The sequence below is a fragment of the Manis javanica genome, chromosome 8 (genome assembly GCF_040802235.1).
Source record: "Manis javanica isolate MJ-LG chromosome 8, MJ_LKY, whole genome shotgun sequence".
Lineage (NCBI taxonomy): Eukaryota > Metazoa > Chordata > Mammalia > Pholidota > Manidae > Manis > Manis javanica.
This window is the reverse complement of record NC_133163.1, coordinates 51,332,865-51,360,703: the sequence shown is the minus strand read 5'-3', so window position 1 is coordinate 51,360,703 and position 27,839 is coordinate 51,332,865. Positions and strand designations below refer to the sequence as shown.

Genomic DNA, 27,839 nt, shown 5'->3' with positions numbered 1-27,839 from the left:
CTTTATATATAAATACATAAAACAATATCTTATATTGTTGAGACATGAATACATATTATGGAGTTAGATGCTTCCAGTTTCTAATCTGGGCTTTGGCACTCATTAGCTGCATAACTTATCACAAATATACAATATGTGTGAGACTCATCTTCTTCCTCTGAATTCTGGGATACTATTAAAGGAGTATTTTGAGAATTTATAAAATAAAGCTCCTACCACAAAGCTAATTCTCCATAAATGGTTCTTACTATGGACATGATTATTAATTTGTCTCCCCAATGAGAGTATATGTTATTTGAGGACTAAGACCATTCTCATAATTCCGTGTATGTTTTCCTAAATGTCTCAAAAGTACCATGCCATGTACATAATGTCTAATAATGATTTGCTTAATGGACAATTGTAACAAAAAACAAATAAAGAGCAATTAAATACTAAATCACAAAGCACTGAAATAGAAGTACAAAAAAAGCTCAGCTTCAAAGAGTGAGATCTGAGTGAGGTGGTGCCGTCCAGGAAGTATCAACAGCAGGCAAGAGACCACAACTGGGATGTGAGAGCATTTCTAAATAGAACAGGACTAGATAAATAAAATTAGGTATTGTTTTTGCAGAATACATCTCAGAACTATATTTCTGAATTTTCTGATTTCTTCAGGTGTGTTTAAACTTCTTTATTAAACCATCTTTAGACATATCTTCTTCAGAATATAAAAAGAAATGAAAGAAAGACAATGCATTTTTACCTAAAATATATAAGTAACAATTGTTGCACCTGAAGCTACCATGTTAAAAATGATGGTGGTTTATCTATATCTTCCAACTATATGCCTTGTGTCTAGAGCACATACTTATTTAGGAATATCAATGCATTAGAACATTAATAAAATTAATTATTCAAAATGTTTGTATACTCATGGAATGATTTAATCATTATTTCCATAGTCCTAGTGATTCAGGGTAACTTTTGATTTTCATCAAAAGATCTATGGGGTGATTTTTTGTTCTTAAGGGATAAAGGAGAAAATAGTAATTTAGCATTGGAAATCTTTCCTACTATCTGTTATCTTGAGACTTGAACAACTACTCCTATGACAAACTAAGAGTTCATTCATGGATGTATCCATTAATTCTCCAGCCCCAATAAAATAACTGTGTGTCAGGAAAACTGAAAAGTACTCTATGTATAAAAGATGAACAATTCAGAGCAGTCCTTGTCCTTCTTGGTTACCCAATTCAGTGTGGAAGGTATGTATCAAACAAATTATTTCACTGATAAATACAGAATAATAAATCATGATGAGCACTCAGAGATAAAACATACAAAGCTATGAGAAGCTTCATGGTGAACTTAAATTTAAATCAAGGAGGTGATCTTGGATCTTGTCTTGCTCCAATTTTAATGTGAGAATTGAAAAATCAGGATGAATTAGGCTTAAAGAACTGGGAAGAAGGAGGGGAAATGTGGTGGTTAATTTTATGACTAAACTTATCTAGGTTCTGTTTGCCCAGATAGTTATTGAAACATTATTCTGAGTACTTCTGTGAAGATGTTTTTGGATGAGTTTAACATTTAAATTGATAAACTGAGTAAAGTAGATGGCCCTCCCTAGTACTGGTGGGCCCTGTCCAATCAGTTAAAGGCACAAATTTTTTTAAATGGCCAACTTTTGTCCAAATAAGAGGGAACTCTTTCTGACTTCCTTTCAGCTGGTACATCAGGTTTTTCCTGACTTTAGACTCAAATTGAAACACTGGCTGCTCCTGGGTGTCAAGCCTGTTGACCTTTGGACTGGACCTAAACCATCTGCCATCTGCTCTCCTGGCTCTCCAGCTTGCCAACTGCAGACCTTGGAACTTGTCAACCTCTATATGACATAAGCCAGGTTCTTATAATAAATTTCTTACCATACATACATATATTTCTTACCATATATACATATATTTCTTACTATATATATATATATATATATATATATATATACACACACACACACACACACATACATACACATATACCCACACACATACATATACATATATCCTATTGGTTTGATTCTATTTCTCTGGAGAACACTAATATACATTAGAAAATTTCAGAGCAAGAGATAAGCATGTACAATGACTTGAGCAGGAAAGACCTTATTGCCTTTGTGGGATGAAATAAAAACTGTATCTTCACTAAAATGCTTAAAGAAAGAAGCAATTCAAGATGAAGCTTTAGAGGTGGGCAGGGACCACATCTTACATGTGTAAGGACAGCAGTAGGGTTTCAATTTATCCTCAGAGGAATGGCAAACTACTGGATGGTTTTTTTAAATAGAAGAATGATATAATCTCACTTATGTTTTCATAAAATCATGCAAGCTTGATGCATGAATGTGTGATGGAACAGGTGGAGAGGTTGCTCACAAGGTTGAGGGGAGACCAGTTGAGAAATTAATGCATCTACAAAGACAAAATATAAAAATGGCATGGACCTGCGTGGTAGCAGTAGATCATCTGAGACCTGTTTTGCAGGCTTGATCCACACTAAAGGTGATAGACTAGTTACAGGGGTGCAAAGAAGAAGGCAGAGTCAAATATGACTTACAGGTAGGTGATATGAACAATTATGTAGATATGTATGTCCTTAAATGAGAAGAGGAAAGCTGAGTAGAGAGATTTAGGCAAAGATCAGGAGTCTAGTCTTTTGACATATTAATATTTGTCCTTTGAGTAACCTAAGCAGAAATGTGAAAGAGGCAGCTACCTATATTAGTGCAGAGCTCAGAACAAAGACTGATAGGGAGTACAGTTTGAAAGTCATCAGACAGAGATGGTATTTAAACTGCCTAAGTCAAGAAAGTACAGAGTAAGGGAAAAAAGAGGCAAGGACAAAACTGAGAATCTCTAATATCTGGTAATTAAGGAGAAGAAGAACTAGCAAAGAACACAGAGAAGCATTATCTATGAAATAGATTTGTCAAAAAGTTTTATTTTCCTTTTATTATAAAGTATCATTGGAACATCTCAACTTCTTTTAGAATAAGGGAGGTTATTTACAAAGAACTTAAATATGGCCAATATTCTACTCATCTATTATTGCTGAGAACAAAAGTTCTATATAGACCATAATAAATTATTCACAGGGAAACCTGAACTTCCATTTTATATATATATATATATATAAAACAACCAATAAAAATATCAGATGACATATAAATGTTCTTATATTTTATATAAACAAGACTAACTCCAATGATGGAATGCTCATAAAGTAATTTTCCTTTATCTGCAAATATTAATTTGTTCAATATTTATATGTTCTTTAATAGAATTAGACTTTGATTTTTAAGTGTAGAACTTATAAAAACGGTATTAAAATGGTTTTAGGTTTATATAATTATTTCTTGAAGGAAAACATGTCTTGTAAAATATCAGCAAACCAGGAAAATGGAAGTTGTATAAGAAAGTAATACTTTATAATTCTTTAATAATTTTTAAAATTGCAAAAATCTTTTCAACACCACACACACACACACACACACACACACACACACACACAATTTCTCCAGTAACTGATAACTGACAATGGAAAGAAAATATATCACTTCAAATTTTTTTTTTACATAAAAATGGATAAGGACTACAGGTCAGATTCAGAAATCAGCATGTCAAAATCCCTCAAGTGTTGGCATATGTGGCCAAGATACTTACATACCACAGAGAGCAGCTACAAGTCTGAGCCAAATTCAAGCTGAAGAGAAGGAGGTACTGTCTGACTTACCGCTTCTCCCTATTTTCATCCCTTTAACTTCCAACAATCAATTCATGCTGCCACTGGTGAGTATGAGTTTTCCTGGCAGATCCTTATTATCTAACATCTAAGATGTTAGATGGACATCTAAGATGTTAGATGGACAAGAAAAAATTTTCACCAAAGAACTGAAATTGTCACAGTTAAGTTCCTTTAGAATAAAAAATTAATTTTCTACAGAACATAAGAAATATAAACAAGAGAGTAGTAATGAATTTCCCAGGAAAACAGAATTCATTTATCAAGGAAATACTGTAAAAGAAATAGTTCTTTGCTGAGATTTGCTAAGGTCTATGATATAGTTGTTTGAGCTTAATGCTATTTTATCTATGTCTTACCTAGGTGAACTGGAATGATATACCAGAGGAAGGTGTATGCAATGTCACAGGTATATTTGAGAGGTTGGGGTCAGTAGTAATTTCAAGGAGTACAGAATTAGTCAGTCATTGCCGGGGTCCTACCCATGCATTTGAAAAAGACAATGGAAAACTGACACTGTCTTATTACTATGATTGGCAGAGTTTTGCCCCACCTGCCCTCCCCCACCAAAGATGTCCAAGTCCTAATCCCACAAAACTGTGACTACATCAGGTTGCAGTGTAATTAAGGTTGCTAATCAGCTGACTTTAAGATAGAAAGAATATCCTGGATTATCAGAGTGGGTCCACTGTAATCAGAGGTAGATATGACGATGGAAGAAAGGCACATAAAGATACAATGTTGCTAGCTTTGGAAATGGAAAAATGAGCCATGAGCTAAGTTATATGGGCAGTCTGCAGAGGTTGGAAAGGACAAGGAAGTGGATTCTACCTTAGAGCCTCTAGAAATTAACACAGCCCAGCTGACCCCTTGATTTTAGCACAGAGACCTGTGTCAGGCTTTTGAACTATGGATATATAACAGAATTCTTTTGCTTTAAACCACTAAATTTGTGGTAATTTGTTACAACAGCAATAGAAAACTAATACAGTCATCACTAATGTGAAGTGTAAAAGCCAGAGAGCACCCTTGTTAGTAAATGGAAACACTCTTATCTCCTACAAACAGAGGGTTAAAAAAAATCCTGAAGATCAGTTCCAAAACTTAACAATGAGGTTAGGAGCTCATGATACAGTTGACTTACCTGAAAAGTCTACTACCTCAAAGTAAAGGGCCCAAGGGGGAAAACATGGAGTTTCAGAGATTTAGGAAATGAACATCGGGTCTAATACACTCAACCATTTTAGTCATCAGGTTCCCTGAACTCTGTGCACTACAGAAGTGGCTCACTCTTCCCTGCTAGAGACTAGTGCTTCCTGCTTCCTCCTTGCTTGGAGACAATTCAGATGACAATTCTCTGCTGGAGGACATGAGCCCCACCCAGGATTGGCCACCACATCTTCTCTAGCCTAATAGGTCAAAAACTAGAGGTAATTCACAGCTGGGTGGGGAAGTGCTGGCCTGCAAAGGGAGGAAGGGGACAATGGCCCACAAAAGCCACAGGACCTAATCAACCACGAAGAACTCAGAGTAGCACAGAGTGACTTTGCAGCTGAGTCTGAGCTGTTGAGTCAACAGAAAATGGAACACAGAATTAGGTAACTGAGAGTTCATTGAGGCAGAGACCTCTGTCCAGCAAGGTAACACCTTTCTCCCTTAGAATCTACCTGGGTCCTAAAGGCCCTACCAGTAGTCAATCTGATAACCAGTGTCAAGTCACAACTTGACCCAGCCATGGGAATATTAAAATTGCCAAGGAAGAAAAGACAGCATGCTCTGAAGGAAAAGGATTTGACCAACAAGTAGTAGCAGGAGCTGGAAGAATATGCAGGGGAATGGGTTTTGAGCAGGTTGGATTATGATGAGAAAGGATATAAAGTTGGATAAAGGAGTTTTTTTTTACATGGGAGGGCCCTCCCATGATATAGGCTTTATTAACACTCTTGTGAGGATCTCACGAAACGGTACAATAATACTGGCAGGACAGCTTTGTAAACTTGGCCTGAAAGTGCCAGCCCTTACTAGATGAAACAGAAAGGCCAGAAATGCAGCATGTAGTGTAAAAGAGGATCAAAAGACAGAGTGTGTTCTATTCCTCGTAACGGATGCATCTCGCCATCACAGTCACCTTTTCTTATTGACCACTGTACTATTCAGCAAGAGCTGTCATAACAAAATGCCACAAACTGGGTAGCTCAAGCAACAAAAAGTTATTTTCCTGCAGTTCTGAAGGCTAAGACCAAGGTGCTAACAGGGCCAGTATCTCCAGAGGCCTCTCTCCTTGGCTCGCAGATGGCAGCCCTCTTGCTGCACCCTCACCTTCGTGTGTGTCCTTTACTCTTCCTATAAGGACACCAGTCCTACTCTTTTAACTTTAATTTGCCTCCTTAAAAGCCTTGTCCCCAAATACAATCACATTCAGGGTTAGGGCTTCAACATATGAACTTGGGGGACACAATTACGGACTCATTACAACCCCCTTGGAAATCAAAAGCATGACTGGTCAGATGTAGAAATAGAGTGCATGACAATGGAGCATTTTAAAGTTTTACCAAGACAACTGGTTACTAGGTGAAGAGAAGAAGGAATGAATATCATTTCATTATCCCTAGGTTCTCCAGAAAGTGGGGCTAATATCACCAAATGATGCACTGTTATCATACAGTGACTAACAAAGAATATTTTTAAAAGATTAAGGTAAGTGGGAAAGCTTGAGTATATACATACACTACTTAAATCCAGAAAACTCACAAACTATGTCCACACACTATTAAGAGGAGTCTCCACATTGCTGAGGACAGGACTTAACATTATAGATGTTATCATAGAACTGAATTCCCCAAGAGCAGTGGGAATGGCAGTATCTCTAAATAACAGAAGCCAGTTTGAGGCACTTAAGCATTCAAAGCAATGTAAAAATTCATCATAAGCAGCAGCAGAGCAGCAGACAAGGTAAGGGGGTTCTCTACAAAGCCTGTTATCTAACACTTAACCAAGACAGCAAATCACCAACAGTACTGTTTACTGGGAGAAATGGAAGATAGTCGTACTGCTCTTAAAACTCTACAGGAGGCATTATGTCCTAACTTTATTTATTATAGTGTGGTCAATACAATACCCAGGTGGATGCTGGAAGATGAGGGTGGATTGCCAAGCAGAAGCTCCAACAGCAGGTGCTTGGCTAGTTGTAGTTTCTTCACAAAAGCAGACTGATAAAACATCAGGTGATACTTAGCAATGGATCTTAGAAATGCATTCTTGTCCATCTCTATCAAGAATGAGAACCAGAAGCAGTTCTCATACACATGGGACAAACAGCAGTATACATCTACCATCCTATCTCAAGATAAAGTAAGGTTTTCATCCTTGCCATAATATAGTCTGAAAGGATCTGTACTTACTGGACATAATGTAAAGCATTATTTTGCTCCACTACATCAGTAACATCCTTAACTGGACCAGACAAGCAAAAAGTGGCAAGTACTTCAGAAGCCTTGATATGACATATGCTTAGAGGATGGAAAATAAACACCTTATCAGTGAATGTTTTAGGGCACAGAGACCTGAGTCATGTGAAGACAGCTCTTCCAAAAGAAAGGACAGACTATTGCATCTCACATTGCTTATCAATAAGAAGGAAGCACAATCCCTAACAGACCTCTTTCAGTCCAGAAGGGAACATATCCTATGCTGAAAAAACTGCTCTAACCCATTTATCATGTTGCCACCAAAGGACACTGGATTGGGCTAAGGCCCAGAGAAGTCAAAGACTGCAGAAGGTGGCACTGAAGAAATCCCAAAGGCTGGGTCATATGACCCCATAAACTCCGTGATTTTAAAAGTATCTTTTATGGAAAAAAACACCAAATAAGCAAGCCCCCGAAAGAGAATCACAACACAGACACCTAATGTTTTTGATGATTTGGGCTGATATGTGGTAGAAACTAAAAGGCACTGCTCCTGCCCTGAAGCCCTGACTATGGGATGCCTTCAAGACATGACACAGGGAGATCCACCCACTGGGCAGAGTGCCAGGGATCATACACTTTGTGTAGAAAAAGAAGTGGATGAGGTAAGAATATGAATATGAATATATATATATATACTCGTTGGCAACAGTGAATAGCTCAGCTGTTTGGTTGTTCAGAGGCCTGGAAAATAACAGAAGAAAGAGAAGTAACAGAAGATCAGCAACAATAACTCAGAAGAAGAGGCGATGTACCTATGGAAGTGGGCACAGAGCAGACAGATCTTTGTCGGTCATGTTACGGCCCCCAAAAGAGCACCCACCATGAGTGAAAGGGGCACGTGGCAGACTATCTCTAGAGAAGGCTGCGACGATTTCTGTAATCTCGGAAATCTTCCTTCCAATATGAACTTGATACAATTCCCATCAAGTATGGGATGTGCAGTCTCTTCCTTTCAACCTGGGTAGACCTTTGTTTCTGCCTCAAATAACAGAGTACTGTAGAATAAGTGCATGTGACTTTGAAGGCAAGAACCCAGGAGACCACGTCTATCCTCCTGGGTACTCTTAAAATCCAGACACCATACTGTGATGAAGCCCAAACATGACAGAGTCCACATGTAAGAATCACATGCAGGCACTGCACATGCCGACCCATCTGAGCGCCCAGCTGTCAGCCAGAAACCAGCACCACACATGTGAGTGAAGATACTTCCACACAACTCTAGTGCCCAGATGTCAAGTCACCCTCTCCCTTCACACCTTCCCAGGTGAGGGCCCAAAATCTATGGGGCAAAAATAACCCATTCTGACTGTTCATTTTGTGAATTCCTGGCTATAGAACTCATGAACATAATGAAGTGGCTATTTCACACCACTATTTTGCAATGGCTTTAAACAGAGCAATATTAATTAGAGTAAAACAACAAACAGCCAGAAGGATTTGACCAGTTAACAGTGGTCACCTTGCCATCAGTCACCTCAATATTGGTTCAATGGGTGCAAGAAGAAAGCAGCCACAGAAGGATGGACAATATGCACCTGTTGAATAGCACAGGCTCCCATTCATCAAAGCCTACTTAGCTAAGGGTGTGGCTAAATACCCAGCCTACCAGTAAGAGGGTCCCAAGTGACACTTCCTCAGGGATATGGACCAGCCATTTGGTGGTGACTGGATGCAATGGGCTCCATTCACAAAGGAGGGAGCACAGTCATATCTTGATTAGAACTGACATACATTCTGGGTATGGTTTATCTTTACTGCCTACAGGGCCTCAGCCAGCACCTCAATCCAAGGGTTTTCAGAATACATGATTCACTCAAAAAGGATCCCTCATAATGTTGTGCTGAGCAAAGGGATCCACTGAAGAAAATAAAAGGCTCTACGAAAAGTGTATGATCATAAAATCTACTGATTTTATCACTCAAACGCTGCTGGCCTAAGAGAATGATAGAATACTCTTCTGCAGGAGCAGCTGACACAGCAGCCTGGAGACTATACTTTGGAGTGCATCAGGCACCAAACCTCAGAATTTAGGATAACCCTTAATCAGTGACCATTATGTGGAGCTGTGTCCCTAGTAAATAGAACACATGGGTCTAGGAGCCCCCATTTACCTTCATGCCTAATAATCCACATGTGGTATCTGAGCCTCCAGTCCCCCTAATTCTAAACTGTGTGTGGCTCAGATGTGCTCGTTCCCAGAGAGGAAGCATCTACCCCAGGGACAAGAGCAGGAACTTAACCTCCTGGGACAGTTATCACCTGGCCACTGTGAGCTCCTTGTGCAAAAAATACACAGGCCAAGAAAGAAGTCGCCTTTCAGGCAGGGATAACAAACCTGCTTGTTAAGAGAAAGCAAGATGGCTAAAACACTGTGTGAGGAGTGATGACACCAGGCATCCGGGTGACCCACCTGTCAGTTGGCGCTCCCCTACGGATTCTGACAGAAAACTGAAAAACGCAGCACTCTGGAAGCAGCCTAAGAAGAGCACAGAGACCAAGCTCCCAGGCCTTCCAGGGTCACTTTGCCAGGCCCATCACCTAGCCCATCACAGTTTCTAGCTGAGAGCAAGAGGGATGTAGAAGGGGTGCTGGAAATGGGGGATAATGAGTATCAGGCATGGCTCTGAGTTCACACACAGCAGCAGAGGTTGACGTTCATCCCACTAACTTTCTTCTTGTATGTTTCCCTAAGAAATGAGGTCGGCTCCTGGAGGACCCATTCCCAGATGGGATGAACTCTCATAAGCAAGCAAACAGGAACACCACAAGGGATGAGCCCTACAAGATAACGATGCGCCATCTAGATTCCCATCCACGTGAAGACTTCATCTCCCCAAACTGAAATGTTACCCACTCACTGATCACGACTGAGTTTCTCCCAGGATTTGCCTTCAGCTGAAGGAAGCTACTTCATCCAGAGATATACCGGCCCCTCCCAAGGGGCAACCCACACCCAGAGACTGATAGAAAGGGGGTAAATAGGACTTTTCCTCTATGTGGGACATCTCTGAAGGTCCACCCCAGCTTCATAAGCAGATCATCCAACTGATCAGCTCTGCTGCAACTGAACTGCAGTTCAACTGCTCCTCTGCTTGATCCAGGCTCCCTCCCTCCCTTCCAGGTGCTGGTCCCAAGATCACTCCCTAATAACGCACCAGCATGTCAAACTTCCCTCTCAGTTTCCTAGGGAGGCCCCCACAGACATGCAGACACCTCATCCTGCCTTGATCCATCCTATTAATTCCCATGACCTCAACCCAACCATTTCCCTATAATAACAATAAATCTATTCCAACTGATTCTTCCTATTTCTAGTCCAATACTATGACCAGGCTAACTCACCTGGTCCCCCCATGCAACTTAAAATGCAACCCCCACAGCAGTGCACAGCAGTATGTTGGAACTTTACTTCACTGATTTTCACTTACGTTTGCTTTCTCAATAACCTGCCATCTGTAGAAATGCTGAGTTTCCATTAATAATAAAAAAACCTCTACAATGTCATAGTAACTGAGGGGAGGATGACAGTTATGTACAATGAATAAGAAGCAGTCAATAGTCAAGCCACCTGAAAATATTCTTGAAGCAATTTTAAGATAATCTTTAAAAATGCCTTGACTTAAACTTTGTCACAACTAAAGATATTTAAATGGCATTTTCAGGTTCATTAGATATTTTATCATTTATCTTAAGAATCTCTTTTCCAGCTTTTTTAGACATCCAATTGAATGAATGATTGTTAATATGATATTCAATTCAATGATAAGCCACAACATATAGATGCATTTAAATCTTACATATACAATTTTATACTTCAGTCATTAAGACACTATCCACCTTCATCCAAATAGAGTGTGCTTCCAAGGTATGATAAAATAAAAAAACAGAAGTGGAGGAAGACATAAAAACAGGTGTACCACATACCTCAACACCAAAAAGCAAACAACCCAATTAAAAATGGACAGAGGATCTGAACAGACACTTCTCCAAAGAAGAAATTCATATGGCCAACAGGCACATGAAAAGATGTTCCACATCGCTAATCATCAGGGAAATGCAAATTAAAACTACAATGAGATATCACTTCACACCATTTGGATGGACAACATCCAAAAGAAAAGCAACAACAAATGCTGAAGAGGATGCGGAGAAAGGGGAACCCTCCTACACTGGTGGTGGGACAGCAAATTGGTGTAACCTCTGTGGAAAGCAGTATGGAGGTTCCTCAAAAAACTAAAAATAGAAATATCATGTGACCCAGGAATTCCACTCCTAGGAATGAACCCAAAGAAAACAAGATCCCAGATTCAAAAAGACAGATGCACCCCTATGTTTGTCGCTGCACTATTTACAATAGCGAAGACATGGAAGCAACCTAAATGTCCATCAGATGAATGGATAAAGAAGATGTGATACATATACACAATGGAATATTATTCATCCATAAGAAGAAAACAAATCTTACCATTGCAACAACATGGATGGAGCTAAAGGGTATTATTCTCAGTGAAATAAGCCAGGCGGAGAAAGACAAGTACCCAAAGATTTCACTCGTTTGTGGAGTATAACAACAAAGCAAAAACTAAAGGAACAAAACAGAATCACACAGATTCCAAGAAGGGACAAGCAGTTACCAAAGGGAAAGGGAGTAGGGAGGGCAGGAAAGGAGGGATAAGGGGATTAAGGGGCATTACGATTAGCACACATAATGTAGAGGGGCACAGGGAAGACAGTATAGCACAGAGAAGACAAGTAGTGACTCTATAGTATCTTACTACGCTGATAGACAGTGACTGCAATGGGGTGTGGGGGGGACTTGATAATAGGGGTGAATGTAGTAACCACAATGTTGCCCATGTGAAACCTTCATAAGATTGTGCATCAATGATACCTTAATTAAAAAAAAAAACAGGTGTACTATTTTCTGTAGGTATTCCCAAATAATAGTGTTAAATGTGTGAGGTGGTAATAACATAAAATCTATGATTAAACACTTCTGAACTTTGATTTGACTCACCTTTTACTCTTTCCCTTTACAAAGGCTTGCAGTGTAAGTTGAGATTCTTAAATTATATAATACATGATGGTCTACCCCATTTGAAATATTATCACAATTTTTAGTGTGCAAAAAGTCATATCCCACAAAGACTGACTCAGGTATGAAGAACTCACTGTTTAAAAAGAAAAATTCACAAAATTAGTGTTCTCCGTGTTCTTTAAAATAAAGAGTTCTGACTAAAATACAATACCAATGTTATACTACAGAATTAATGAACTCCCAATTGTGAAATGTGAATGTATAATGAATTTCAGGGCACTGCTCTTGCAGGCAGATTGAATTAAGAGTTAAAGTTCTAAAGGCTCAACTGCCTCTGAAAATTTGGGGCGGGGGTGGGGTGGTTATCAGTTAAAGAGAACATCAGCTGCTTAGAAATGCATGGCACTACAGCTGAATATAATACCTTTCCTGTTCTCTCTTGAAATGGTTTCCTATCGAAGCAGTTTCTGTATCAATCACACAATAGCCAGAATGGTACAGGGTTATACTATATGACACAATAACAGCATTCAAAAAGCATAGGAAAAAAAATGACTTTCATAGTAGCAAATGCTGTAGCTAAAAGCCTAAAACAAATCACTAAAGTCCACTAATTTGTAAGCTTTGAGGTTAGAGGAACTCACTGGCAGCTAAGAGAAGGGCAGAACTTGCAATCAACTGTTCTCTTGAGCACAACAAGATTTTCAAAAAAAGAAACTCGCTGATATAGTCTCCTCAATTAACTCTGCACGAAAAATGCCCAAGCTTACCCGGAGGGAATTCAAGGCAAAAATCAGGCCAAATATGACATTTAACTATCAATCCTACCATGGCCAGTGATTGTTAATCAGCCTGGGGGAAATAAAGTAGTTCACTTGGCAGTGGCTATTTCTCATAAGCACATGCCTCCTATTTTACATGGACGAATATAACCACTTCTGCAGAATATCTAGTAGAGCTATGTCTTCATTTTTACAGGTCACTAATTATGAATATGCTTAAAATATCCTATCAGTCCAAAAATAAATTATACCAGAGAGCCCTCAGTATGAGCACTTCAATTCTGAGAAGAAAAAAAACACAGAATTATAAATCGTATCTTTCTTTCCCAAGAAAAAACTGCATGATGTAAAGTGCTGACATTCACTACCTATATATATTTCTCAGGCAAAAAGCTAGAATTTATCACACAATTTGCATTTCAAATTTATACTGCTTGAGATTAAGTTTCATGAACAGCACAATATGAGCTAGCTAATTTGCATGTTTTAATCATACTAAGCATAAATATATGTATATGAATATCATTTAATAATAGATGTGTTAGTATATACAAATATTTATTTTTACATACACTTCATATTTGATTCCAAATTCTGCCACCAGTAACTATATGGTAGTAAACCCTATGCTTCAGATTTCTCATCTATCTCATTCAAAGATTATATATTAATGTATATGAAACTCCTAGCACAAGGTGAGGCATATAGTAGGCACTTGATAAATGATATTTTATGAAAAGTTACCATATCCCATGTTTGACTATTTTTCAATAATAGATGGAAAAAAGAAGGCAAATAATCCAGGTTATTTAAATTTGGTTTATGAATGTGTTTTAGTATCCTCACTTGACATGCAGATATGTCTGATGCCCTACAACCTCAAAGAGAAAAGACCATGATAGAGACTACAAATATACATTTGTAGTGTGTTTGGAGAGATGACAGACAGACAGACAGATAGATAGACAGACAGACAGACAGACAGACAGATAGATAACCTTTAACCTTTCTGTGAAACTGGAGAGGTGATTAAGCATAAAAGTTTTAAAGTACTTCTTTGCATAAGTAAGCTTAGAGAGTTAAGGCACTAACGTGTGAGTTTTCAATTATGATAGAAAATTAAAAACTTAAATGCTTTTTGAAATATTAACCAAAATCATATAATAGAGTTCAATAGTAAAATCACAAAATCATGGCAAGCAGGAAGATGACCACCTTTAACTCTGGTCACTGCACCTAGAGAGATGTTTGTTGGTTAGGCACAGGAAATAATCAGAGAATAAGTAGCCCCTGAGTAAAAAGGCTGCAGCCCACCACGAGTTATTCTTGTCTTCGGTAAAGAGTGGGGAGTCTCTAAACCCCAAGGCTCACAGTGATGATGTCATTGTGTAGCTTACACTATTTCAGGGAAAGATCATCATGGAAGAGAGTTGTACCTCCTTCCAAGACAGAGCTTTAATTGATTGTGTACCAAGACTGAAAACTTTGAAGTTAATACAGCAACTCTGTACAGGTGTTATAGCCCCATGTGAAACAAGTACGAAATGAAAAATGAAGTGAATAAAAGAACAAGGTGAGAATCACAACAATGGCATAGAACAAAACATGTAAAACAAGGAACAAGTTCAATATTAACTGTACAACTTCTTGCTAATAACTTCACCAACTCTGAGATGCTAAGGGAAGATTGCCAACTACAAAACTACACATAAGGTAAATTTGCATGTTGCAAAGTCTGCTGTGTGTATATGCTAACGTGGCTTGCTTAGCAAAGTCAATATTGTTCATTCCACATAATAAGGAAAATATTCTCAACCAATAATTTTGTTGTCTGTTAAAGTCCTATGTAAAGATGACCTTTGGGTTTGGTTTTACAAAGGTATCTAAGATATATGGATGGCCAACCAATATCTAGCTAATATTCTGACAGTCAGAAGACTAGCCAAACAAATTTCTCCCATCAGTTATTTATATGACTAGGGATTGCTGACATGAACTATCTTTCACCCTCAAAAAACAGGAAGTGAGTACCAAGGATAATTAAAATGCACTATGAAGAAAAACACTTTCTTATGTCTGTAGCTGTTGTGGTTTAATGTTGAGTAAGATTTGAGCCTTTTCAGTTAACTCTAAAGATTTTTTTAAATGATTAGGTGAGTAGGTGGGAAAGAGCAATTTTGGTCACTTCTGGATCAAAATTAGATGTTATACAATAAATTTGCGATAGCCCCATTGAATGATTTACACTCATTTTCTCTGTTTTAGTTTTTAAATTATCAATTATATAGATTCCTACAATTATATCCCTAATTTTTTCCATTTGGATGAATTATTTTTTATACTACAATTTTCTAATTAGTCATAAAATGGTAGCACATTGAGAATATTCTTGCTCCCTGACACAAAAGCAAGATTTATACATATATTTGAACACACACATATATAAATACACTCATGATCTTAAGGCTTAGGTTATACTAATATTCTTTGGAGCTCTTAAATGAGAATACCAGCTCCCCATTGCCACTCCCACCATTAAGAAGCAGAAGGAGAAACTCCGGGGTTGTGTGGATCGAGAGAAAGAGGCTAGCTTGAGGTGCAATACCATACAAGATGCAATATTAAATAGCATTTTCAAAAACATATTAATATTACCTGTACTATTTTAAAATATACCACTTGGGCTATTTTCTGTTATATTGACACACTGGAATATTTCTTTCAGAAAAAAGGTAATGAGGTACTTGCTCTCTGTTACTTCCTAGTCACCAACTATGTTCTAAGAACCAAATGGCAGACCTATTATGAGATCCAGTTGATAGAGTACCTGAGTGAACCTTTTAAGGAAGATAAAGGAAGACAGAGGACATCTTCCACACATTCTCCTTCTATTCCAAGTATAAAAATGCAACAATGCATTTTTTATTCTTGCTGTTATTCACACTCTTTCTATATAACATCCCGCTTTTCTAAGACTTTATTAGATGCAGAAGAGGGGAAGAGAAATTAATATTTTTGCCAGTGCTCATACTGTAAAGCAGCAGCTGAACAAGAAGGAAGCCCAAGTTTCCCAGCAGTTTTCCACCACATCATGCTACCTTGCACAAGAATAAAACACAATAATGAAAGCACGCACCTCTCTTTATCATAAGGGCAATGAATTCATCTCAGTGGTTGTACATATGTAAAGTACAACATAATGGTTTAAGACATTCTGGACCATAGTCTGCTGCTTCTAAAGAGTGGGCATTCTAAAATGGCTTTGAAAAATGTTTGACTTTAGCTCCACAAAGAAGCTCCTATATAGGCTCAAAGCTCCCCAAGGCTGTCTAGATCTGGGGAGGGCTCAGTATCCCACAGGAAATGTAGTGACAACTGTCTTATGAGCAGGTCAGTTGGCTTGGAAGTGAACACGTACAAGTCCAGAATCTTGGTGGACATAAATACTTGAACGATTTCCAGAGAATCACACAACATAATTTATTTTGCAAACTTACAGACTTTGGTGGGGAGTTAGCTAGGGTAAATGAAAGACAGATCTTTCTAGTTGGGGTATACTTTGGAGAAATCGCTTAGGTTTTGTCACACAGGGATTCCAGAGTTATTTTTCTTTCTGTACCACTACTCCCCCGTTACCTTTATTATGCCAAAACTTCCAAGGCTCAACTCACGATGTACGCTTCTTCAAGTGTTCTCCAACCATGACACCAACCGTACTTGCTCTCCCTCGTCTAGCCACAAACATTTGCGTACTGCTCATAGCCTTGTGTTTGTTTTTCCGTTTGGCTTTCTGTCCTCACTAAACTTGGAAACTCCATGAGTTCAAAGCTCTTATAACATAGCTACATGTGTTATCCACAGCAGTTAGACAATAATTTGTTGACTGAAGTTACTGTAAATTACCCTAATTCTGCCCAGAATTTGTTTAGAATTCCCATGGTCACAATATCTGAAAAGTGACATATTTTCCTCAGATTTTTTTTATCATTTCAGGATATTCATGGAAGCGTCCTCCTCTTCAGCAAGGAGTCTCCTGAGGTGAAGCACGGATCCAATTCACTGTTCCACTCAGAAATAACAGACAGAATGCCCCCCTGCTTAAATTGTGCCTATTTCTCCTTATATACCTAAATCACAAAGTTAATTAGCAGAAAGGATAATCTGGCCCACAGGGACCTCAGGCTCTGTTTAAGAGTTCCTCATTTTTTCCTTTCAGGAGCCCAGGTAAACCTCCCTAAAGATGCCCTTTGGTCAAACGGCAGACATTTTTTTTTCTTCCTCTCTTTGGCATACATGAACAAAGTTCTAATTACTTCAGAAAAACATCATTTTGCTTTTTGCCATTATTTAAAGGACACACATTTTTCTAATAGACTTTTCAGGTGGCACACTATTTCCTTCCCACCTCTTTGAGCTCTCAGCTGCTATTTGTGCCGTCCTTTAGGACTCGGGAGGCCCAGCTATGAGCTAATCTTCCTGTTTCAGACAGACATGTTTCCCTTTCCACAGAACCACTCAATTATTTTTATCGTTCCCATTCTCATTACAACAAAATAATACAAGAAAACTATTCTGGTTGCAGATAAGGTAACATGTCACATACTTGACCCCATCTGTCAACCACACAATAGTCCTGTTGACTGGGAACAGCATGAAACCAATGTCACCTATTTTTTATTCAGTTGTAGAGGTAACGTACTAAAAAACACAAAGAATAAGTTATATCATAATTTCCAATACCTTTTCTCCTTCCCTAACATGTCTTTAACTGATAAATACATAATAAATGTGTAATAACCAGAAAAATAGGTTCCTAATATTTGAAATCCTTTTTCTGTGATTATGAACTCCTGGGGAATGTATGATTTGGATTATGAAACAGGAATCATCTTTCTTACTGAATTTATTATCAGTGAAATCACAATTAAAGAAAGTGTATTAAGCACAAGATTTGAAATGGCACAGTATCTAGAAAAACTAGTAAGAAACCAATGTAAAATTCAATACAAACCAATATAAGCCACTATAAAAACTAATATAAAATTAACTGGAGCTTTGCAAGGTGGTATAGCTAAGAAAGAAAATGGAATCGTACTGGTATAAAATGGAAAACAACAAGTACATGCAGAGCATGAGGAACTTCAGTAAGTTGACAAAAAATATCCATCAAATGGATGTGCCTAGACTCTGGAAAAATGACTTTTGGAACTTCTTTTTGTAAAGATCTCACAAACAGCATAGAACAGCCATCTGAGTGGCATAATATAATGCCATTGTGTCTTAAATTAATGGGATGATTTAATGACATCTTAAAGTCTCTTCTTACAACTTTGATTTAACAGGTCCCAAAGTTTATTAATTGGATTTGAAAATAAAAATAGAATGCAGTTTTCTATTAATGCAATCATTAATTCAGTCTGCTCTAAGTAATATATTTCCATTGACAGTCACTGAAGCAAAGAAATGAAATTTCATCTTGTGGCACTATTCAGTTAATAGCAATTACAATAAAGCTAAAAATGTTCACCCTGTTCATAGGTGACATGCATTCAGTATGATACTTTGCTTGTCCTTAGAAAAGAAAGTAAGATCTTCCAAAATTTAACTCTAAGCTAAAAGCACATTCCCGTAGTATCTGCAGCAGCCAGAGTACCACCAGCTCTAGAGCTCAGATCCAGGAGTAGGTAGGTGGGTATTTGCCTTTGCATGTTAGAAGCTTTAAGCTCAACTCTTTCAAGACTCTTTTGGAAGCATGAAGACCAGGAGAGAGAATGTGAGTGATGAATCACCTCAAGAGCTGGAAAGTAACCCAAGACCACAGTTCTTAAAACTGTCTTAACAAGACATAACCTGAACTCATAAGGCTCATGCTATTGGTCAAATTGCTATGAGCCCTACCCCAATCACATTAAAATAGTACATTTTAAACAAAATCAGAGCACATTCTTTCAGTAACGTTTGCTTCTGCCCTGCTTCTCAAAAAAAGATCTAAGGTGGTTTATCTTACAGAACAAAAATTAAAATGTTTACAGTATCAATAAGAAAAGTCAGAACTAGAGACAGTAAAATTAAGGCAAGAAATCAAGATCATGAAAACGGACTTCCTTGGATTTCTTCTAGGATATCTATTCACCAGAACTGCTTCATCTCTAAACTTTTATCTCTGATGCCTAATTTTCTGAACCCTCACACCCTCACTGACATGTTCTCCATAAAATGATTCCTTAGGCTTGAAGTACAACCTGCTCAATCTAAAATACTTCTAGGCCACTTAGGGGCTTCCCCAGGGACATATAGGACATGGGCAAGTAACCTTGTACAAAATAATCTGCCCATTTGTATGCAAATTCTCAGTAATATTATGAACAAGGACAAACTTAACTGGACAAAAATAATCCCAAGAAAGAAGGGACAGCCCACCCACTTGTCCAGGGCAGGGATGGCATGAGGTTTCGTGCACGTGTGCGCATGCAGTGACAGTGGGGTGGAGTGGGAAGACAGCAGGTTATAGCTGATTGTATGAGATAAAGCTTCAGACTAATTTTTCTTTCAGCAACATTTATTAAACTCATTTTCCCCTCTCTTCCCACAGGCTGATACCCAAAATATGAGTTCAGTGAAAAGCATTATCTGATTATAGGGTCTCTTCAAACTCAAACTGGACAAATACCGTAATTCAATGCACCTTGGGATAATTTTACTCTGAGGACGGCAACATCCTGGACTGGATGTAATGGGTCAACTGACCTTCCAGAGCATCCTTGTCCTTTTGGGCCAATCTGTCCACCCAGATTCAACACAGACTGTCTGAAATATCTTCCAGATCCTTCCTGTCCATCTTATTCCCTGGTTTTCAATGCTACAAAGTCTTTTCTGTCTAGCTACTTCTTGGGGTGTCATTCTTTAATTCTATGAGATGAACTGACACTACTTGAATTGAGTGAACGTAGTTTGCTAATTTGGACACTATTTATGGACAGTACATTAACAATTTCAGGACACCAAGTCATAGGTTGCTTTGCCTCCCATTAAAAACTGTACAAACATGGAGTTCTAATTTTATTTTTCATTTGTAGTGGGGACTTTTGCCTGTGCTAATGCAATTAGAATCTTTTATTAACCTCCTTGGAAATTAAGGATCTGATGGGCCAGAAGCAAAACTTTAATGTGTGGCAATGGAGCAGTTTTTCCTTAACAGGACAGCTGAGAAATTTACAGGAGATACGATTCTCAATATTATGTCATTATCAACAGAATCTCTAGAAAATGCAATTAAAAAGCCCAAACAACTTACTACCATAGAATGTCTTACAAAGAAAACTAAAAATTAGGAAAATGCTCTCGATCACTCAGCTCTAGATATTTCAGTAGGGAAGCCACTGATGGAGCACCTGCAGCGCTGGGGTTTATGTGATGACCCTTGATGCTAGGTTTAATTGGTTACCCTAAATCTAATGCAATGGAAATGCAATAAAATTCATGTCAAAAAATGCATACCAGTTCATTCTTCATTTAATGATGTATTGGTGTTTTCAGTAATGTTTAAATAAAAAGAAAACTGAAACAAACTTATTAAACTCCAAGATTATTCTGAGAAAAAAATTTAACTACAAATAACTTTTTTAAATTTAAGAAGGGGGAATCTATAACTTAAGAAAATGGATCTTTAAAACTGCACAGAGATTTCCCTAAATGGGTATTATCCATTAAAACAACACAGTTATCTTAAAAGTCCACATGATTTTTGATACTAGTCCATTATAAGTAACTTTCTTTCAAAAGTGTTTTAAAATAATTTGTGTTACTGTAATGCCATTCCTGATATGAACTAAGTAAGGAAAATGCCATTTTTAAATGTTTTTAATGTCATCACAATTACTGGTGGAGGCAGACATAAATTAAAGCATAACCTCTCTTACCCAAATGCCACACTGACACAAATCTCACTTACTGTACAGTTTGTTTACTAAGCAATATTTCAAGATAAATGACAAAGTATTTTTTTTGGCCTATAGTACAGATGTTTACATTTAAATACTACACGTGGGTGCCAAGTTGAATGAGCACAATAAGATTATAGTAACTCAAGACAATATAATCCATGCATGAAAATAAATACTCTCAATTATTAAGAAAAAAAATCAAAGCCCAATTCCATGCTCATAGTTTTCCAGCCAAGCAGTAAAGACTACGTTTGTATAGTTTTTAATGGGAGGCAAAGCAACCTATGACTTGGTGTCCTGAAATAGTTAATGTACTGTCCATAAGTAGCACCCAAATGAGCAAACTCATTTGTTAATTTCTAAGTCATATAATTAATTTTAGGCTACAATGAGGTGATTTTTGCCTGAGTTACTCATAAAATACTTTTTATTTCGCCTTTAACCTAGCAACTAGAAGACAATATTAAGAATTAATACTTTGTGTGTAATATAAATGCTTTTACATTTGATAAATACAGGCAAATAACAGGATACAGGGATATAGATTTTTATGCTAGAGAAGCTCCTAAGTCTTTGAAGTGTCTGTTTATAATTGTCCTTCTTAAATTAATCATTTCAAGGTTCTTCATGTAAAATGTTTAAAACATACATGATAACCTTACCGTTTATGTCCATGTCCTTACAATTGATTAATATTTTATATCTAAATAAGATAAACTGTTATTTTCCCCATAAATGCTTCCACAAAGAAAAATAAAGCTCTTTAGATTAAGAATGGTTGTGATAAACAAGTCAAAGCAATGAAATTTGAAGTCTCTATCTGTGGTTCTCAGACTGTAGCGTACATCAGAATCATCACCTGAGGTAATGAACACAGATTGCTGGGTCTCACACACTGAGTTTCTGATTTACAAAGTCTGGGAGGAGACCAAGAATTTGCATCTCTAACAAGTTCCCAGGTGGACAGTATTGCTGAAGGTGAGAGGTTCCCACTTTGAAAACCTAACTTCTGCGATGTGCAAGATTCATTTGAAAAGTAATATATAAATATATTTTTGACCCACCTAATAACTGTAACATTTATAATGACCAGGGATGCCGATCAGTTTTCACCCAAAGCTGATTCTATTCCCAGCTAAGTTACTAATATATCCACATCGATTTTAAAACAAAACAAACAAGACCACCGTCAACACAATGACCAGTTCAATGGAACTGCCTCCTTCTCTACTACTAAGCAACATGGGTGCAGGGTTATTTTAATGTAATTGTTTCCTACTTCTTCACCCCTAGATCTTATCCTTTTCCCTACCCAACATGCCATTTGCCAGGACAAATAATCTGAATGACAAAAAGTAACAGAAAAATGGAACCATGCCTCCTTAATCCAGACAGTTCTACCACATTCTGCCCATCCAATATTTCTTACTTCCCATTATATCCTACACACATGTACACACATTTTTTTTTTTTAAAAAAAAACCTCCTTTTAGCTGGGATGATCTGAACCAATGGAAAGGAAATAAAGACCAGGAAATAGAATAAAAGGAATTCAGATTCTCCTATATTAAGAAACAGCTCATCGAGAAGGCTCTATCTCCACCCTTCCTCCATCCCTAGAAATCAAGCCCTCATAGCTTCTGGGCACACCAGAGTCCAGCTGAAGTCAACACAGCGCTAAATGAATCCCTGCTCTCCTCAAGGCCTCACCTCCTGCTGTCAGCCAAGAGGTAAAATGTGGCTGGATCTGAGCTGCTCTCTCCTAAACACCCACCACGACCACCAACACCAACACCAACACCATCAATCAAGCTCTCTTTTAACTGGGAAAGAGGGAGTGCAGTAGGAGAGGAAATTAAGGTGCTTAGAAACAGAAGAATGTGAAGATTTCTTGGCCAAGACAAGGAAGGAACTAGGAACGCAGCAAAGGGGAGTGGCAGATAAAGCGCAGGGAGAAGCCAGGGCTCGCGGTTCGGGACCCCCTTCCGGCCACCTCCTTGCACTGCTCAGGCCTATACAGAACACAGCTGAGAGAGGAGGGGTGGGTCTGGGTCTCTCTCCCGCATCCTTTCCCAAATACCCTCCCATTAGGCACTCCACGTTCCCAGAGAACTGTGAGTTCTCAAGGTTCCCTTGCACCCGCACCCAGTCCACAGTCATTTCCAAGGTCCACAGAGCGATCTCTAACATTTACACACAAGAAATCGTATTCCTTGCCTGGGGGCAGCCACTGACGGAGCACCTGCAGCGCTGGAGTCCAAACCCCTGAGACCAAAAGCAGTGGGCTGGATTTCCAGCACATTCTCTGAAAATTGGCCCTTAGAGAAGCGGTGGACTAGTCTCAGCCTGCTTGTCCCCTCAAGGGCTGTTTTCCTAACCTACTCACCATACCTCGAGATCATAAAAGTTATGTTTCCTTTATGGCACCGCCTGCTTGTCCCAGGAGAAAACGCACATTTCAGCCAAAGGCTGGACGTGCGTTAGAGTGTATCTTTCAGTCCCAAAAGCCAAGAGTGCCAACTGCTGACAGTCAAAAGAACCAGGATTTGCTCTTGAGGACTTAAAAATCTCCGAATTAACAAGCTCGCCCTCCTCTCGGTCCTAACGCACCCAGACTTGGGGTTTCTAGATTCCTGAGACTGTGTTCCTGTTGAAGCAAACTAGTGTCCTGCCCCAGAGCCGAGCGCGGAATTGGCCGTCCGCTCATTCATGCATTCGCTCATCCATTCACATAAACATGTCCCTTAATTGTGTCTGGCACCGAGAATCTTGCCTGCTATTTTCCCCTCCCAACTCAGTGTTCATGGAAACGACTGGTGCAGAACGCAACTCAGCTGTCACCCCACTTCCTGAGCCGGGAAATCAAGTCATGTAGGTTTTACCAAAAAAAAAAAAAAAAAAAGGACAAGGAAAAGGTGAAGGAAGGAAGGCGGACAGGAATGGGGAGCAGCCTGGGGTCACATTCGAAGCTTCCCTTTGGGGGAAACCGCGGCACCGACACCGCAGCATGCAAGGAGCCAAATCATTATTAAAGCAAAGACTGCTAGAGCTCGAGTCCCCAGAGGAGATAAATCAAGTAAAAAGCCGCTCTTTTGCACGCGTGCGCTGCTGCCGGCTCGACCCAACTCCGAGCCCGAGCAGAGGCGCTGGGGGAGCGGCTCACAGCCCAATCTGCAGCGCGCTCGCTGCCTGCTTATCGCTCGCAATAACGCGATGAAGTGTAAATCAAATGCCACGCCGGGAGGGGCCCGGGAACGGCGAGTCGTGCATTTGCGCTCACCAGCCTATCTTGCCTAAGAATCACAAGGTCACAAAAGCGTCGCGATTCCACTTACCGTATACTCCTTGGCCAGAGATCCCCTCCAGGAGGACCGTCAGCAGCCACACGAGACCGTACACTAAATCCATCTTCACGTGAACATGAACATATCCAGCCCAGGAGGGACGCAGCGGGACCTTCCGGAGGCCGGCGGCCAGCCGGGCGCGCTCTACTCGCGCCCGGGCCAAGCCGAGATGCCCGGGAACCGCTCGCCAAGGGAAGCGCCGTCCGTCCGTCCTTCCCCCGCAGCGGCCGCGAGCGGAGCGCAGGAGCCCCGCACACCCTACACTCATTCAAACACGCGCGCACACACACACACACACTCCCACAACACAATACCCTGACACACACTCGCACGCACGCCGCACTCACACCGGGCGCCTGGGAAAATCGCAGGCGCCGGGGAGGAGCAGGGGGCGTGATGGCACCGGAGCCGTGAGGGGATGTGTTCTTCAGGGTGGCGGGCTCGAGTCTCCGCAGCGGCGGCGGCGGCGCGTTGAACTGGCGGCGGGCAGGGGTCCGGGTGCCGAGCGGCGCGAGCCTGGCGCAGGCAGCCAAGGAGCAGGAAGTGGCCTCGGACTCGGGGCACGGAGCAAGGGCTTCTTCGACTGGGTCCTTCTTTACAAAGTAACTCGCGAAGGTCCCCGACGAAGCGTCAAGCGGCGGCAGCGGCCCGCCCGCCCGCAGTCCGGAGCCCCCAGCCCTGCTGTCTTGCCTTCCCCCATTCCATCAGTTGCCATTGCAACGCCAATCCTGCTACACGGTACAGGCTCGCATCGCCAAACGGGGAGAGCAGGCAGAGGAGGAGGCAGAGGAGGAGTGGGGCTAAGGGGCCGGGGTGGAAGAAAGGGAAGGGAAGAGGGAAGGGGGGAGAGGGACAGCCTGGGAGCGGAGTGTGCGTCTGGAGCTCTCTCGGGCACCAGCCGCAGCCGCCGCCGCCGCCGCCGTCGCCACGGTTCTCCAAAACAGCCTTTAGCGCCCCACCAGCGAAAAGAGGGCTCAGGCCGGCCGCACCAATTCCGGGAGCCAAAAGCAGAGTCCAGGCACCGTCACTTGCACGAGCGGGACAATGCCAAGCAGAGACCGGATCCGCACACACGTCTACGCGTGCCCACCGGCACCGCGCGCGTCCTCTTCTCCTCCGCTCCTCCCCCGCCAGGTGAAGGGGTGGGGGCGGTGGGGACCTGCGGGAGTTTAGAGGAGGGAGCCGCAGAAGGGCTTCCCCGCCTCGGCTAACGGAGTGCTGGCATCCAGAGGTGAACGCAGGAGCGGCCGCCAGAGGAGGACCCCGGCTGCGTGGCCACTGCTCAGGCCCCAGCTGCGGCACAGATGCCCGGGCGGGGCAGCGGAGCTCCAGGGGCCCGACGCCGGCCGGAATCCCTGGGTGTGCGCGGGGGTGCGCGCCGCGGAGGCGAACAGGAGGAGGAGGCGGGAGAAGCCGCGAGCAGGCGGCCGGGCTGCCGGAGAAGAAGGCTGAGTGTGGTCACGTTGTGCGCTACGTGCTGAGAGCGCGAGCTGCTAGCCGCAGCTGGGCGACGTCAAAGCCGGGTGCACGGCTCGGCCGCCTTCCTCGGCGCCTCCTCTGCCTCCTCCGCTCCGCCTTCGCTCTGCCTTCCTGTGTCAGCCCAGGGGCTCATCAGTATGGACGGCGCCGAGAGGCTCCGCAAGGCCGGGGACATCCGGCCCCGGCCTTCCCCGCCGAGGCCCTTCTCCGTTTCCAGAAGCTCCGCGGCGGCGGACGCCTGTTATCATTTCTGACGCCGCTGTTTGCGTTTGCGCGCGGAAGGACCAGCTACACCTTAGACCTGGGGAAACTTAGTGGACATACTACCTCCTCCCCGCCGCCCCAGGGCTTTCACGAGGCGTTCTGCTTGACTAGAGGGCAGAACAGGCCACAGCACTTGGAAGTGGCACCGTTTCTTCTCCATTTCTGTCCTTTTAAATGGAAATACGCTCCTAACAGCAGTGAAGGATCTAGAGAAGAAACACAAGGAATTCGGAGCCTAGTTTATTTAATATTCAATGTCTCCTAAAGTTAACTCCTTTGCAAATCTTCCCCTCTGTGAAAGACAGTCTCTCAACTGGGACAGAGCTCTCTGATGTTTGAGGAGCTTAAGAAATTCGAGGTTACAAAAGGATTGGAAAATGCAAGATATCTCTAATTTACATTAGTACATTGTAGAAATACTTGCCCAAAAATTAGTAAGGAAAAACTAGTCATATAATAGCGGTTTGTGATTTGTTTCTATAACTACAGGAAGTGCCTCCAGTGCGGAATTTACTTTGTTGAATATATTCCTGCCATTCAAACAGTATATGGAAAGAGAAGTTATTAAAATAGCTAAAAACGTGCACTTACACAAGTGTTAAAAAAAAGTGATTGCTGTGGGAAGTCGACAGCATACTGTTCATTTACCTGCTCTCATAATAAATTGGTGTAACACACTGCAAGTTCATCTCCCTGCTACTTCTGCTGGGGGGAAGGGACTCCAAGCACTATGACATGAATAGTCCCCATTGTTTCCAAGGTTCTTTTCCTCACTTAAGTGAATAATGCATATTTTTTAATAGGATTGATTTAGTGCTTACCAGCTGGGTTATCACAAGATGAACCAATAGTGTTGAGAAGGTCCTAAAGGGTGCCTCACATAGTGTTGAGAACCCCTTCTTTGTGAAACGCCACTTTCACATAGAATTAAATATCACTCTAGAAGAACAACCGTGTGACATTTCTGAAGGGGAATGAATGAAGCTCTCTCACCGGTCACCTGTGGCTGTGGAGAGGGAGGAATTGTTTTAAGTTTCTGAAGATCTATTTTTTAAAAGTAAATCATTCCTGCCTGCTGCAGCGCAGGGGAGTAAACTGCAACTCATCTCTCAAATAGCAGCTCAGAATGCATCTTGTCCATGAGGCACTTCCAGATTCTAGCTGCACATTTTCTGTAATAGTACTTCACCTGCATATTTCTACTGGCCCTTTTTCTGACTACTATTTATGGAATCACAGGCTTTTTGAGTAGTTGTAGTACTCTAGATTGAAACATTTTATTATCCCAAAAAGTCAATGTATCACTTTAACAAAGGAACACAGACCAAAGGAATGTTCCTAATGAGGATATGCCCTCATGTTGAAGGTGAAGACTTTCTTATAAAAGAAAGGGTAAGTCTTCACCTTCAACAAACCTTCAGAACTCAGGACCTTTCTCCTTCATGTAAAGCACATTTCTGCCTCAGGAAGGACACACATCCTTGGAGCCTTCAGTGGTTTCTGAACGAACTATTTGGAGCCTGGAGAAAACTTAAGAGAATGCGCTCATTTTACAATTTATTTCAATTGAGGAAACAGCCAGGTGTACCTACTCTGGGCCAGGCCTCATCCTGGATATTGGTCGTTCAAAGATATAGAGAACAGAATGCCCACTTTTAAGAAACATACAATCTAGTGTACAGGGTGTTGATTAACACATGCACGCTACTTCTGCTGACACTCTAAGTGCTCTATAAATA

At 40.8% G+C, this 27,839-nt stretch overlaps 1 protein-coding gene across 1 annotated transcript in view; it reads right to left on the bottom strand.

Annotated features, from left to right (window-relative positions):
- Positions 1 to 26,163, bottom strand: part of MDGA2 (MAM domain containing glycosylphosphatidylinositol anchor 2) — an 862,553-nt gene extending 836,390 nt beyond the window's left edge. The window contains exon 1 of the mRNA XM_037016589.2: positions 24,349 to 26,163. Within this exon, the coding sequence (XP_036872484.2) occupies positions 24,349 to 24,625 (277 nt within the window). The 5' untranslated portion in view covers positions 24,626 to 26,163. The remainder of the gene's footprint in view (positions 1 to 24,348) is intronic.
- Positions 26,164 to 27,839: the final 1,676 nt, after the last annotated feature.